This window comes from Pteropus vampyrus, unplaced genomic scaffold (genome assembly GCF_000151845.1).
Source record: "Pteropus vampyrus isolate Shadow unplaced genomic scaffold, Pvam_2.0 Scaffold39, whole genome shotgun sequence".
Taxonomy (NCBI): Eukaryota; Metazoa; Chordata; class Mammalia; order Chiroptera; family Pteropodidae; genus Pteropus; species Pteropus vampyrus.
Window position 1 is genome coordinate 6,108,233 of NW_011888820.1, and position 16,486 is coordinate 6,124,718.

The 16,486-nt window shown below is 38.8% G+C and overlaps 1 protein-coding gene across 7 annotated transcripts in view; it reads left to right on the forward strand.

Annotated features, from left to right (window-relative positions):
* Positions 1-16,486, forward strand: part of SNCAIP (synuclein alpha interacting protein) — a 66,540-nt gene that overhangs the window by 22,935 nt on the left and 27,119 nt on the right. For 2 of the 7 annotated variants that reach the window (XM_011358294.2, XM_011358296.1), the window contains exons 3-4: positions 9,710-10,578; positions 12,234-12,413. The exons of 3 other annotated variants lie outside the window; for them this stretch is intronic. In XM_011358294.2, coding sequence (XP_011356596.1) covers positions 9,710-10,578; positions 12,234-12,413 — 1,049 coding nt within the window. The remainder of the gene's footprint in view (positions 1-9,709; positions 10,579-12,233; positions 12,414-16,486) is intronic. 2 more of the 7 variants (XM_023529548.1, XM_023529549.1) reach the window with 2 other exon arrangements.

Below are 16,486 nucleotides of genomic sequence, written 5' to 3' on the forward strand. Positions count from 1 at the left end.
GTGACACGACCTCTCTCCTCGTTTTTCTTCTGATACTGCCATCTTCTTACTCTCCTTTGCAACTCCTTTTCCTTCTCTACTTGACCTTTAAATATCCAAGTGGGACTTCAGTATTCAATAGAATCCTCTCTCCTCTCCATTTCTCAGTCTCTCTGGATTGGTATCTCATCTATTCTCCTGGCTTCATATGCTACCTACATGCTACTGCTGCTTACCTCAGCACTCCAGCCTCCTATTTAATGTCCTACTTGATATCTGTATGCAGACTTCCCCTCAGTAAAGGCACTCAGTTTACTGACATACCCACTCAGTGGCTGAAGCCATAATTCTTCCTCTCCCTCATACTCCACATCAATCTGTCACCAGGTCTCAAGTCATCCATGCTCATCTGTCTACTTCTCTCCATCTTAACGACCACGAGCTAGGTCATTCCACTTTTATGTTTCATTTGGGCTAATGACAGTGAACTAGTCTCACTTCTTTTTTCACCACCAATCTTGACCCACCCTCTATTTTTCTCAGAGTAAACAGAAGGACATGTTTTATAATGTAAAGCAGATCATTTCACTTATCTATGAAATCCTTCCAGGGATACCTCATTTCATTTAAATTATAAACCAATCTCTTTGTTGTAGCCAATAAAATCTCCGAAGGAGCTGGTCCCCGACAACCTCCCCCAACTGCATCTTTGATCGCTTTCACCCCTGACTCACTCTGCTCTAGATGTAAGAGCTTTGGAACTGTCCAGATTCTCTCCTGCTTTAGGCATTTAGAATGTGCTTCCTCCTACCAAAGCGTTTACAAAATTATCTTTCCTCTTGTATTTTCCTCCAGATCCTTACATAATCGTCTTCTTATTTCTAAGGTCTTAGCTTAAATACTACCTCCATGGTGAGACTTCTCAGCCATTTTCTATTCCAATATCCTACTTGTCTCCTTCGGAGCACTTTGCTTTTTGTAATTTCTTATTCATTCGTACACTCGCTTTACTGTCAAATTTCCCCATGAGGACATGAATTATGTCTATTTCATTCACCTCTGCACCCCTAGGACCATGTGCACAGAAGGCATTCAGCAAATGTTTATGAAATGAATAAACCCTGTAAGAGTATTTTAGCATTCTGCCACTTACTTGAACACTTCTGAACAAGTTTTATTATATTTCTATTTCTCTTGCTTATATTAGAAAGAAATCGCCACCTTTAACCAGTTGAAGGAATTGGAAGCTGAAAGAAGAAATTCTCAGAGATAAAATGACTCTAAATTTAGGCTGATGCCACTAAAGATAAATAAAGCAGGGAAGTTCTTTCACTCAGCTGTTTCTAAGAAAAATTGTTATTAAAAACTACTTTCCTAACTTTGCTCGCACATAGATGCTTCATAGCCAGTGGTTGCCAAAATCTAGGCAGAGGACAGTTTGGGATTTGGGTAAGAATGAATCTGAAATGAGTACAACCAGGTTTTCCTACTGGTTTCTGGAATCACATTTCCTACATGTGTCCCGAATAGCAAAAATGTGAATTACATGTTTAGGAAATAATTTTAATTTTCATTAAGGTGGTCTTGCAGTGTTATGGAAGGAAAGTTAGAGTTAGAGAAGCCGGATCCTGATTCTGCAATCAATGTGCTATGTGATTTTCCATGTGGTACTAAAAATCCCCTGCTTTCTCATTTATTTTCAAGTGAGAATACGTGAGAACTGCTCATCCATCCTCCAGACTTTTTGTGAAAAGCTCTAAGAAAGTTATACACTTGCCTTATACTCAGAAACATGGATAGCTTTACAGAAATATATTGTATTAGCAATTCTAAAGTGTTAAATGGAGAAAATTTTAGGAGAATTACGATTCAGACATATCATTTTGAGAAAGTCTTAAACTACACAGAAATCTTTTTCTCATTGGCTATACTAGTGCCTGAGAAGTGCACACTGACGTGCGCTAGGAGACAGAGGCAGAGCGGCTCCGCCATGCTTTATCCTGGGAGGAGCCTCTGTCTGCACTCGGCTTTGTTCAGCTGCACCTGCCCCGTTCTCTGTGCAGCCTGTAACTTAGAGCTCTGGCCCAGGCAGAAGCTCACGTGGGCCTGCCAAGAGGAAGAGTAGGCCGCAGGCCAGCGCTGGTTCTTCCTCCCATTTCTCCTCCCCTCCAGCCCTTAAAGTGCATCCCCCTCAGAATGAAACCAGATTTCCTAGACTCACCGCTTTGTTTCTCATAGGAAATAGAATTAATTTAACTTCCAGAAATCAAACCAACAAACAAACAATAAACTTGTAGGTGAACATTCTTGTACCCTAAAAACGTATCCTTTTTTCTTTCTCTTTCTGGTGTCTAAAGCTGTGTTTCTAATGTGGGTACGTAACTCCATATTTAGAAGTAAAAGAAACAGGCATTTTGGGAGCAATCAGTGGAGATGGGGAGCAGGGGGTAGGAATTTTCCACCCCTATGCACACTTCTCTCCATCTGCCGCTTGTTCTCTCTTACAAAGAAGCAGTAACTTGTTCTTTGTCCTTGACAGATCAACGCTGTAAAACATCGCCACCTTCAGTTAAAACTGGTGTGTTTCTGCACTTTCCTAATAACTGCTTGCTAACGCTTTCCAGAAAGCACACTGAGCAAATTCTCCCCTGTGTCTGTGCTTTTCTGCTTGATGAGCCTTTTCACTGTCCCTTGATGTATATCTCTTTCTACAATTCAGCACAAAGAGGGAGAAAAAGAAAGGAAACCTGGTAAGTGGGCCTGGAGTGGATACAAGACTTAATCCGCTTAAGAGGTTTTGCTAATGTCAAAGTGAAGGTCAGCATACTTTTTAGATGACGGAATAACTCTGAAACTATGTACTTTCTTTAGACCCACCAATTGCTATTCTATGTGAATTGTACTTTTGAAGCCTAGAGGTTTAAATTTGTCAAAATATCGAGTCTATTTCATCATAGAACATGCCTCTTTGATGAAGAAGTACCTTTCTATCCAGGGTGATAAGGGCTTGAGTATTTCCGAGTTTTCACAGAGCAAAAAAATGGGTGCCGACGGGGAACAACGTTATATGAGCAGGTCTTGACAATTCTGGGCAGAGTTGGGAATGATGAAACTTGAATATGATACTTGCAACAGCTGCTTGATATCAGTAACCACTTAAAGGCAGGAAATTTAGAACCAAATCAATGAATCTTTTCCAGTAGTATTTTAATGTCATTGTGAATAAATCATTGATTGATATTTTTACAATACAGTAATAAAGTCCTCTGTACTTTCCCTGCAGTCTCACAGTACTCTCAATAAAGTGTCTGTGGCATCAATGAAAGGGATGAGCAAGCAACCCCATGGGAACATTATAGAAACATGCATTCCCCACACATGTTTATTCTTCTCAACATAATGGCCTGATACAATTCTCCAAATCCAGAGTAAACTTAATTCTTTCTCAGGTCAAGTTACAGTCTAAGACAATACAGAACATCCTGCAAAGAGTCCTCGCTCAGATTCCATATCCTTCTTCCTGGCTTCATGAAAGAGATATACCTGTCACCATTTCTTATAGAGCCTGAGGTGATTGCAATAAGTGGGCTTCCTACAGATTTCAGTTTACATTTGGTTAAGGAAACTTGTGACTCTAGTACTGACATTTCTAATCTTTCATAATGTCCCTTCCTTAAGTGTACAAATGGAAGGAAATGGAATGTTGGCAAACTTGGAAGATATGTCCTTGAAGGTCCTGGGTTTCCAGAAGCTATAGATGTGGAACATATTGTTACGTACTTTTTTAAAGATAGTTACAGTTAAAGCTAACCATTTTGTTTCTCATGGAATATAGAATTTATTCAACTTTAAACAGTAAACAGTAGGCAAACACTATTTTATCCTAAAGGCATACCCTTTTTCTTTCTCTTCTTGATGTCTAAAGCTCATTTTCTAATATGGACATTTAACTCCATATTTAGAAGTAAAGTAAATAGGCATTTTGGGAGCCAGCACTGATGTTCAGTCTTGACAGCTAGATCCACCGTTGCAATAGCAAACTGTACATTATCTTCCTAAGAAAATACTAATTTATCAGTCTCAAAAGCCAAAAAGTTGTTCTGTGTCAGCAATCAGCTTAGCCTCATAATTATAAATTGTAAGGATCTATTGAAAGACATGGATCCAGAAGAATTACAGTGTTTCATAGTGAATCACTCAGAATAAAGAGCCCTGTTATTTGTAGACATTCCGTATACTAAAGAACTTTAGAGGTGGGTCAGATCTTAGCAATCATATAGTGTAACCCCTTCATTTTACAGATGAAGAAATCGAGACTTAGAACTTATAGGAAATATATGAAAATATTTCAATATGCAGCATATCTTCTAAATGTCTGAACATCTTCAATAGCTTGCTAACACTATCTTTGAAATAGCAGCACAATTTGTGTGCCCAAAAGATGGCAAGTGACTCATTGTTACAAGACTCATTTATTTACTATACTTTACATCTTTGGTCTAGCATATTCCTTTCTTCCCCTTTCTTCCTTCCCTGTCTCCCTCCTTCCTTCTTCCCTTTCCTTCCTCTCTCCTCCTTTTATTCATTCATTCATTAAAAGATTTAGCCACTGAGCCCCAATATCTGTGAGATGCTGTGTTCATAGCATCGGTGAGACAAAGGATGCTTACAAGCAATCTTTGCCGTTGGGAACTTCTCAAGAGAGAAGGTGAGACAGATGCATGAGCAAATAGTTGCAATAGAATTTCAGAAATGCCCAGCTCTAGGTATGGTCAAATATTGTCAGGGCACTGAGAAGCAAGGAGCAACAATTCCCTGGGAGAGGCAGAGGAAGTGCACCAAGGAGGGGACACCTGAGTGGAATCTTGTCAGATTAGCCCGCATCTCAGACAGAGAAGAGAGCAAGGACAGTCTAGGAGAGGGGGGAACTCTCCCAAAGATGGGAGAATGAGGAAAGAACATAGAGATCTAAAAAGGGTGAGTTTAATGATGGGAGTGCAGGGAAAAATTAGTGACGTGGGGATGATGAGTGCTGAGATGAAAAGATAAATTAGAAAATAAATAAAAGAAGTGCTATATACCATTTTAAAGAATTTAGCTACTATCCTGAAAGCCAGGATTTTCCAAACCTTAGTAATTCAAGTATTATTTCCATAACGTGTATATATATCCAACATCCACTTCTATTTTTGCTTTACCTGTATACCACTTGTACTATTATTCACTTAATATAGTTTTCTAAAGTAACTTACTTTTAAACACTTGTTGTCGAAAGAAACTTTACATCAGTGTTTTGTAAATAGAAAACCAGTGTTTCTTGCAATAATTTCAAGGTCATCATTAAAATGAATGATGTGAAAACAGAATATTCCTGTTGACCCTTTACCTATGAAAATCTCTGAGCCTATGGCCTGTGGTCTCATTATTCTAAAGGAAGATAATAAGTTTTAGAGAGGAGTTAAATTCACTGTAACACCAGCTCGAGACTCCTTAAATTAATTAGAAAGAAGAAAGAGATGAAAAGTCTATAACTTCCTCACTATCTCAGTCCGGGGTATTTAGCGTGGTTCCTGTGTACCATCTTAAATACTGTGTGGTTATGCATCCCACCGAATGGAAAATACTGTTTAAGGCAGTACAGGGCTACCTGAGATTTTTGAGCTAAGAAGTAACAAATCAGATTTATCTGAAGAGGGGGTAACTCAGGACAGGAAAGGAAGACCAAGGAGTAGGTAGAACCTTGCAGAAGCTGTGGGAGGGTTCCGATGTGGTCCAGTCAGTGTAATAGGATGAAGAAAAGATATTTGAGAGGATCAGGCCACAGCAGGACTTGGTTTCTGAGGGATGAGGGACAGGGGTCAAAGAAAGGGAAGAGTCAGCCATGCCTGGGAGATAGATTGCTTGGGAGACTGTGTAAGTGGTTATGTGATCCAGGCCAGGTTTACTGAAAATGAGAAATAAATTTAGGGAAGACAGGAGGGGTCGGGGGGCGGGTGAAGAAGGGGGAAGGGGAGGGGGGAGGAGGGGAGGAATGGGAGGAATGAGGAGTCGGATGGAGATGAAGCAGGCAAGGGTAGTGAGAGATAAGACCCCTGGATCAGAACATGCTGCCTGCTACAAATACTTATACATCCTAGGCTCACATTAAGTGTTGAATAAATGGTGAAGTATGGATGGTCAGCAGGCAATTGGAAATACCTTACTGGTGATCAGAGACATTCCAAATGCCAGTTAGATCGGAAGAGATCATTGTGACCTATAAATCAGCCTCAAATACGTTTTCATTTACCCACTGATCATTTTAGAAAATTTGTGACATAATCAGGCAGACAAGTATGTTAGGTATGTTTACATTCGTAAGATGTTAAAAATGAATCCATTCAACTAAAAGTCATTAAGAACCTACTATGTAAGGCAGTTTGCTGGGTACTTTGTGGGACAGAGAAATAAATTAGACACATACCCTGTTCTCGCAGAGCTTGTAAAGATCTAATAAGATAACAGATAAAATTTTCAGAGATTTAAAATTTGTTAACATGTGAAGTATTTATTTGTGATTTCCAGAATACAAATTTAGCCGCAAAATCTTCTGAGTAATTATAGTTAGTCTGAATTTGTTTCCATGTATTATAAAAAATTTATTATGGTTGGGATATAACCGTTTAAGTGAAATTTTTGGTAGACTTATAAATTTAGAAGTGAAAATCTTGCCAGTTATTAATAGCCCTTTTTCTTGTGTTTAAAATACCTCTTTGCCCAGCTTACAAGAAATAAACTAGTTGTATTGTGCCTTTTGCACATACATAAAATTACCTTTCTTTTCAGGCAAGTATATGATATAGCAATAAATTAGAGCTTTCTCATGAAAAACTATTAAATAATCAAATTTCTCACAACCGGGATATTTTTTCCCCAATAAAGACAGAGACTAGATTTCAAGACAAAACCATAGATTTCACTTTGAACCTAGAAAAGAGTCATCGATTTGAATAAGGGGAAGGACAACAAGCCTGATGTTGATGCCCCTTCTTCAGTTTCTAGATCCTTCTATGGAAAGAAGTGTTTTCGTAAGACTCAGACAGAATTCATTTCCATAGAGCGTTCTTAATGGCTCCTTCAGACCAAAACAGCTGGGAAACATATGGTATCCATTTCCCTGTATCACTTGGAAAAAATTTCACATGTAAATAAAGCCAACATAAAAGAGTAGCCCTTTGAACCCACGACCTTATACAATACATAAATATATTGGTACAATGCACTCATTGTATTGGCCCACTAAGTTATGTGGCTTTAAAAATTCTTTATTACATCCTGAGATGCACATTTGCAAGAAGTTCCAAAAAATGAAGGTAATTGGCAAAATATTAGCAAACACCATACCTAATAATAAGTATGTATCTCAGGAATGTCAAGGAATATATATATATTTCTCGCTATATTTTAAGCTTTTCAGAAAACTGATGGATAAAATTAAGGCATATTTACACATTATAAACTCAATGTCCATTATTCCTCTGCTGTTTAAGTAAGTAAGTAACCATGTGTTCTTGAAAGGAAGAGAGAAAAGCTTGGCAGAAATTTCTTGCAGACGTTAGTTTTTCATAGCTTTACATTTTTAGGGAGAAAAGACATATAAAAGATAGAAAAACTTTTAAATTTATAATAGACCAACTGGAATTAGTCTTTGCCTTTGCATATTTACATTTCATAAATAACTTTAGAAAATCCAGTTCTCATTGGTAAGTATCACGCCTCTGAGTTTATTAACAGAACTTTTGTCCTCTTAAATGAAGCTGTAAATCCCTCAGAAGGATGAACTTTGGGCATTTGAAAAGAGATTTAATGTGTTGTGCAAAGTGAGATTCAAATTCAAACACTTTTGTTAATTTTCTGCTCTGTGCCAAGTACTGTGTAACTAAAAACCAGAGCCAGAAGAAGGGAGGAGCAGCAGCCGCTTAAGAGCATCTAGATACCTTCCTTCCTTTCTGGAACATTCCTTATTAATACCTGTTCCTTACTGGATAGAATCCAAGCCTTCCTCCACAGCTCAAAATATATTCTTAGATGCTAAAATGCCAGAGCTAGACAGGCCTCAGAGGATGACTGCCTAGTGCAGACCCTCTGGAACACCCTGCAAAATCGAGGTCTATTTTGGAGAAAGAACACACTGACGGTTATATGGCGCTCAGGCTCAGGACATTCACTCTCACCTCCTTAGCTTGGTTTCAGAACGTCTCTGAATACTTTTAGAACACATCCTAGCAGGAAGAAGAATGACAAGTAGTCGTTTGAGGAACTTTTAATAACTCGTATGTCACATTCACCCCAGAAATCAGTGCTAGCCAGAGACTTTTGCAGAAGTGATAGACCTACATATACCCCTGTCCCACATTTATCTGTTGGTTGTGCCCAACAGTAAAGAACAGACACAAAAAGAGGCTTTGGGGTGAAATACTTCCTAACCTGCTGTTGCTCCAGAAGAGGATAGATAGATGAGAGGTCCCTAGTGGAGTGCATGTCCCGAAACCTCATCCGTATGATGGGGGCGGTGTGAACTAAGTGAAAGGGGAGTAGGAATCCATAAATCACTAGCCTATAAACTTCCAGGGGTGCCAGGTCATCTGTCATCTCATCAGGGGAGAGTCCCAGAGAGGAAGCAGTGTCATCGTGGCTGAGGAGACTGCTGTTACCCCACCGTCCTGCACTGAGAGGAGGACAGGGCGGCCTTTCACATGAGGCCGACCGGGAGAGGTGGCCGTTCTTACCTTTCACCTCCAGATGTGTTGCTGTTTCACTTTACACTCCGTCTCAACCAGACACTTACTCAAATGCAAACCATATGATGTTTATCTAACCTTTGCACAAAAACGAGAGGAAAAAAAAAAATCTAGTCTGCCTACCTTACCCTCCCTTTGCAGCTTCCTTCTCGTGTTTGTTTCCAGCTTTTCAAACAATGGAGGGCGGCATAGAATCTTAGAGAGCATATTCCGTTTTGAGGCATCGGTGCGTTATGTTGCTGTGTCATATGCCAGAAAGCACCATGAAATGTCCCTGAACTATGACTGCCTGGGGTACTCGGTCTAGGATGGGGTGAACTCAACCATGGCTTACCAGCCATGATCCAGTCAACTGCTAATCACTTTATTTGTTTCCGTACTTTCCCTAATCCCCCAAACAAATCACTTAGTAAATCGCTCAATAGGTCATAGTTTGTTTGCCCAATATTAAACAATTTATCCCTTTTTTATATGGGACTTCTTAAGCTTTATAGTTGTACATATATATGTGTATATGGTTGTGTGCATGTATGAACGTGTGTGCATACATCCCTTTTCTCCCTAAATTAGTTTGGAAGTTCATTTAACACAAAGGATCCTATCCTCCAATTCTGTTTTTCAGGGTGGTGACAAGTCTCAAAATATTGGTAGGCAGATATAACCATCCACGGAATAAAACTGAATATCCGTCTAGGTTTTTTTCTTTAACCCTCTCCTTTTACCATTTCTACTATTTTTTAATTAATTTTGAGCCAATATATCATAACTTTCTTTTATCTTTCACTGTTCTCCAATGGTAAGTATGAACTTTGTTTCATGATACTCATTCTAAGTCGTTCCTTCACACAGGGGCTTACTTTGAACATAACTTGGGTGGACCATGTCTGCCTGTGTGGCCAAGATATTTTCAGTGTTTCATTTTAATCGTCTCCTCTTTTATTTTAAAACAGTTTCTAGCTCTAGCTGGAATTGCAGTGTCTCCACTCTTATTACAAATGTGCAAAAGCCCACAGGGATCGCCGATGTGTACAGTAAGTTCCGCCCAGTGAAGCGAGTTTCCCCACTGAAACATCAGCCGGAGACTCTGGACAACAATGAAAGTGATGACCAGAAAAACCAGAAGGTGGAGTACCAGAAAGGAGGTGATTCCGATCCGGGCCCCCAGCCGGAGGAGCTTGGCCCCGGGGGGAGAGAGAGCGGCCCCCAAAGTAGGACCGCGGGGTCCAACGCATTACTGGGCGAGCTGGAGCACTATGACCTCGACATGGATGAGATTCTTGATGTGCCTTACATTAAATCCAGTCAACAGCTTGCCACTTTTACCAAGGTGACTTCGGAAAAAAGGATTTTGGGTTTATGCACAACCATCAATGGCCTTTCTGGCAAAGCCTGCCCTACAGGAAGTGCTGAGAACTCACTGGCCAACATGACACCGTTTTGTGTTCTTTCTCCTGTGAAAAGCCCTCATTTGAGAAAAGCGTCATCTGTCCTCCACGACCAGCAAAAATCCTCCCCTGAAGACTGCGAGAGCTCGCCTCCTCTGGTTAAATGTGGCTCCGCATATGAGCCTGAAAACCAGAGTAAGGACTTCCTAAACAACACCTTTAGTGATCCTCATGGTCGAAAAGTTGAGAAGCCAGTGCCAGACTGCCAGCTCAGGGCCTTCCATCTGCAGTCGTCAGCACCAGAACCCAAGCTAGAAGAGCAGATCGGTGGCATGAACTGGGCCAGCTCCCAGGGCCCCGAAGAAAGGAGCGAGTATCTGAAAAAAATGAAAAGCATCTTGAACATCGTTAAAGAAGGACAGATATCTCTCCTGGTAAGTATGATCTAATTCAGCGTACATATGAGTAATTTAGAGACTGCAGTTTTTATTAGCTCCATTTGTTAGTAACAGAATGATGATGCATTTGTTCCCATTCTTGTTTAATCTTTACTTATGGGTTTAGTTAAGCGATTTGACTTTTGAGTTTTAGAATAGAAAGTCAGGAGGAAATGTGGGGGAAAACAAATGGCTATAGAGTGAGTGTATTTTCACTTTAACTTTGCAAGAATTCAACTGGAATAAATACACACATTCTAAAAAAAAAATCAAAACAGAAAAGCCCAGCACTTTCTTTAACTTGAATCTTACTGTCTTTTTTTCTCTCTCTCTTCCAATGGTTTTCAGTGCTCTCATTCAGTTATTTGTGGAGATGTCAGTTCCCTGATGATGGTGAATCTGCCAGATACATGAACAGAGGGTCTTCTGTTCTATCCTGATCGTTATTCAGAAGAGTTGGATCAGGATGTTTGAACGCATTTGCAGATAGAAGCTTACCCTAGAGCTTGATTGCCCTCTGACCCACATGGAGTTTTCACTAGTTCCAGCTCTGCGTGTCTAGGGAGCATGAAGAAGCTTTTCCAAAGACACTAGACACAGAGTAACATGATGTAACAAAAATCTGTTCTTAGGCTGAGAGAGTTGAACTGAAATCATACTCCATCTGCCTACACTGTTCTTTTCTGGCTTCCAGGCTTGGATCAAACAGTAGCAAGCCTGGACTAATACTACGATGTTAATTAAAGTCTCACTCAGGAAAATCATCCCATCTTGGCGGTGTAATTCTACTTAGGATAAAACCATGCATAGATAAGTGCAATGTGCTTAGTCTATTATCACAAATCTTATTGTTGTAATAGGATGATATGATTGAATAATTTTACTAAATAGAGTAATCATTTTTTTTTCTCCTGAAAATGTCTTTTCCGTTTCTCTTGGCTCTTTTTCTCTATTTCTGTTCGGTTCATTCCCTTTTTTTGTCCTTCCCATGTTTTCATGCTTCCCAAATACTAACACCTCTCAATTTACCAAACAGTCTTTATCAACCAGTTCATACTCTGGGGACGAACTTCACTAGAGGTGGTAAAACCAAAGGCAGGTAGCCTCCTGAATGCCCCCAGGAGTTTGTCTGGGGATACAAGTGTCTAGAAGTACCCATGGGAGCTCTATCTGTGGCAGCACCATGTAGCTTGCAGTCAAAGCCAGTTCTCTGTAGTTCGAGGGAAAGCAGTTGGTTGAGACAAGTAGTTCATTCATTCAGCAAACCTACAACAGGGAACATAACACAGCCTGGCCTTCAGGACTTAGCACTTGAGTGGAAGAGACAGGGAACCTGCCGGTTACCATGAATGCCATCACAGCTGTTTAGAAGCCAGCTTGGCGCCTCTCCAAACTTGCCGGCCAGTCTCTGTCACCATGTCTCACGTGAGGATAAGTCTCTTAAGCATTCATGTTCTAAAACCTAGTATAACAAAAAATATAATGAAAACTCATTAGAATTAATAGCCAGGAATTCTGACCTACTAGATCCCCATGGCTGCCACCGGAACTTCTGGAAGCTCATCTCTTCTTCCCAGTTCCCAGAGCAAACCCTCCACAGCATCCCCTTCCGATTTATTGACTTAAGTTTTCTAATCTTACTATTTGTACAGCCACATCTAGCTGCCGACAATCTAGACAAAATTCATGATGAAAGCGGAAACAATCTCTTACACATCGCTGCGTCACAGGGCCACGCAGAATGTCTGCAGCACCTCACTTCTTTAATGGGAGAAGATTGCCTCAATGAGCGAAATGCCGAGAAGCTCACGCCGGCGGGCCTGGCCATCAAGGTGACTGGTTGGGGCCTGGGCCCTCCACAGCTAAAAGTTAAATTTTTATTTTTTAAGATTCCTAGTGAGTTAAAGTGTTGGAATGGAGAAAGAGAAGAGTGATATACCAAGCAAACAGCAAATGAACATGTTACATTTAAGAGAATAATCATTTTAGTCACTAACGGCTTTGAGATTTTGAAATTGCATTCCAATTTATTGTGCAAAGAGAGTAAGCTTTAAATTACTAATAAAAAGAAAAATAAATGATCTATTGAGGTTCTAAGAACTTTGTTATTCGTGGAGACTGCAATTTAGACTCTTAGCCACACCTGAACTTATCTGAGACTGTTTCATTTTTTCCTAATGTGAATGTAATGAACAAAACAGTTGAGGACAAGGTGTATTTTAAGGAAGTATTTCAGATAATGAAGTGGGCTTCTTGTGGATCACATCCGAAGTTTAAATGTCTTCAGGATTAAGAGTTGTTTAGAATATCAGTGCTGAGTTTGAGTTTAGCTTTTGCAGAGCATAGTAGGCTGTCTACCAAAAACTACGCAAATTAATGGTGACTGGGATAGAGTTAAAACCTAGAAACTGTAAGAGAGGAAAACATGGTCTTTTATTACACTGTAGCGAGTGCTTCTGTAAAATATATAATCATCACTAGAAGGTTAGCTATTAAACTAAAATTACTTCTAAGATGTTTGGCAAATAAATGTGAAATTGAGTTATATATGTATTAAGAAGCTAGAAATGAAGTTCAGGAAAATATAATACATTTTGCGCTTCTGCATATGTACTTTGCTTTATATAATAATGTCTTCTAAAAGCCAAATAATCATAATTTTTATAAATGGAATTATATTAATATTTATTAGAGGAATTTTCTAGTTAAAGAAATCTACTTGTGAATTCACTGAGGAACATATAGCAATTGAAAAACAAGCAATTGCTGCCTTACCCCTAATGTATCTTTTATGCAAATATGGACTTTTTATTTACCATTCAGTAAAGTTTTATATATTAAAAGTTGTTTTCTATTTTATTTAATTGTACTCAATGATAAGGTATTATTTCAAAGATAGCATAAAAAATAACTTTTTGGTAAAATAAAAAATCTATGACCCCGGTGGATATCATTTTCCCTTGTGTGGGAACGATGTTGCATCAAATGAAGAGCTGACCTGCAGGCAGCCATCATGAAGGAAGAGGAATCAAATGTGAAGTTGTGGTTCAGTATAGTTCAGTTCAACAATATGTATGGCGTCTCCTGGATACTGTGTTAGGTGATGGTACAAATTTTAATGAGACTTAGTACCTTTTCTTAAGGAACTGATAGCTTGGTGGGTAAGGCAGATAGGTCGTCAGTAGGAATTCAAGTGCAGAAGGCAAGTTCAGGATCTAGTCCTATGTCAGAGTCCTATGGGAGAATAGGGGTTGGGTCTGGTCATCAATGGGCATGTGTCAGTAATGAACTTTGACATTAAAACACTAAATGTTTTAGTATTTATAAAATATTTATACCTCACAATGTAGTTTTCCTGACTACATTGATTGTTTAATATATTCTAACTATGTAGTTGGATGAAAAGTTTTTTCTTAATTTATATGCCCTAATATTGTTTTGATAGCTTAAGAATCTTCAGAGTAGGAAGATACATAAGAAACATCCTTGGTATAAACTCCTTCTATAGTATCCATATTAAATGTTACTCATTCTTTAACTCCCCCAGTCAACACGGTACTGCCATCATATAATCAGCATACAAATTTGGAACATTTTTTGTTTGTTTAATAAAGAACACATACAAACCCATAAGACACAAAAAAAGTTTCAAGCTTTTCATGATTAACTACTGGACAGTGACTTGAGAAATGGAAGTGTTCTTCTATTCCTTCATTTAACCTAGAATTTACAAAAGCAGTAAATACAAATATTGTGTAATAAGCACCACCCCCTTTACAAATCTTTCCTGATACATGTCCTACTTCAGTCCATTCAGTGTATTTTGATGGACATTAATGCATTTGAGAGGGTCCTAAGAAGTCAGTGTTCTTCTGTTTTAGGACCTCGTTTTGAACACCAGTAAGTGGCTGGTGGTGCTTCACCTCATTAAGCACAGTTCTGAGAGCCCTGCTGTCATTTAAGACAAACAAACTTGGTACAAATGGGCAGAAGCTGTTCAGATAATATGGCTTGGATGACAGGAAGCAAAGTCATAGATAGGGTATCAAATAAAAAGATTACCTGAGAAAAAAGACCTTTGAAGTCATACTCAGGCTTAAGAACATCTCTTCTCTCCCACTCTTAAACTCCTTAAATGGAACATAATAAATTCTTGCCAGTTGCGTGCAGAATTTATTGAGTGTTTTCTGGGGGACCCAACACTAGATACTGTAGGAGTTCAGGGCATTATTGAGTATCCTTTGGGAACAGTTAAGCAAAATAATTGGAAAGAAAGATTTCTGTAAGGTGAAAGCACTGCTTTTTCTAAAGCGAGGCCAGAACAGGAAATTGTTTTAGGAGTTAAACAGACTTGGAATGAAATAACCTTAATTCATTTTTTATTTCTCATTTAGTCCTTCTGATTAAGCTCAAAGAGAAAATGTTGGTCTGGTGAGAAAATGACTTCAGACACAACCTACTGACATCCCTTTTTTAACATACACTGAGTGCCCCCAGGCTCAGAGACTCGAGCAGGCAAAAATATCCCACTAGAATTTAGTAACATCTTTTGTTTTTTCCATATTCTGTTTATGGCAAGTGATATTGCTTTCAGTCTCACAGTCGTGATATATTTCTTTCTGCTCTTCTAGCTGCATTTTACTTATTTAAATGTTACCTCCTTGAATAACTAGACCTATTAGACATCTAACGAAATATTGAACCAAACAACAGCAAAATTCTTCTCTAGTGCACATGGAACATACTCCGAAAATAGACCATATGTTAGGCCATAAAACAGGTCTCAATAAATTTAATATGGTTGAAATCTTATGAAGTATGTTCTTCAACCATAATGAGAATGCATTTAGGAATCAATAACAGAAGGAAATTTGGGATATTCACAAGTATATGTAATTGAATCAGTCTAAAATAATAATCGTATCAAAGAAGAAATTACAAGAGAAATTGAAACAATTGGTGATGAAGGAAAGTGCAATATAGCAACATTTAAGGATATAGCTAAAGCAGTGCTTACTGGGAAATTTATAGCTTTAATTGCCTATGTTAACAAAAAAGAAGAAGAAGAAAGATCTCAAATCAATAGCCTAACCTACCTTCAGAAACTAGAAAAAGATAAGCAAACCAAATTCAAAGCAGAAGGAAGTAAATTTAAAAATTCAAATGGAAATAAATAGAGCATAGCAAAACAATAGAGAAAATCAACAAAATCAAACTTAGTTCTATGAAAAGATTTTTAAAAATTAGTAAACCTTTAGTAAGACCAAGAAAACAAGAGAGAAGACTCAAATTATTAAAATCAAATGTTACTTTATATTTCTATGCTCTGCCTAAATACCAGTTTATATAAACTGTCTTGACTAATAGATGCTCAGTATGGTTCCCATTCCTTTCTTTATTCAGAGGGAATAAAGTACATTGTATCAGTGTTTTGTTTTTTTTAATCTTGGTAAGAAACACTTGGCATGTTCAAATTGTATAACTTAAGGAAAATCTATAATGAATGAGTAATACACAAAAGAAGGGTAGATGGGGTGTAGGGAGCCCACAAAGGAAAGTGCAGTATCTAGGGATAACAACCAGAGCACAGTACCACCCCAGAGATGGATATGTGATAGAGAGGGCTGAATTGAAGGACTGGCTGACTTTTGACCTTTGACTAATAGAGGAACTCAGCTGGCCAATGGCAACCCTGTGGGGGTAGGGGACAGTGAGAGGTGAGTCAGAGGCGGAGAGGACCTCCAACTCATTCTCCTTTCCTGATCTCCTGCCATCATTCTCCATCAGCCAAACCCAGCTAGAAGCCAGGGGGCAAGGGAGCCAGTTCATACAGATCAGCCTCCACTGGCAGCAAGGAGGGCAAAGAAGGGAGGAGATAGATCTGAATGAACACCAAGAAGCTATT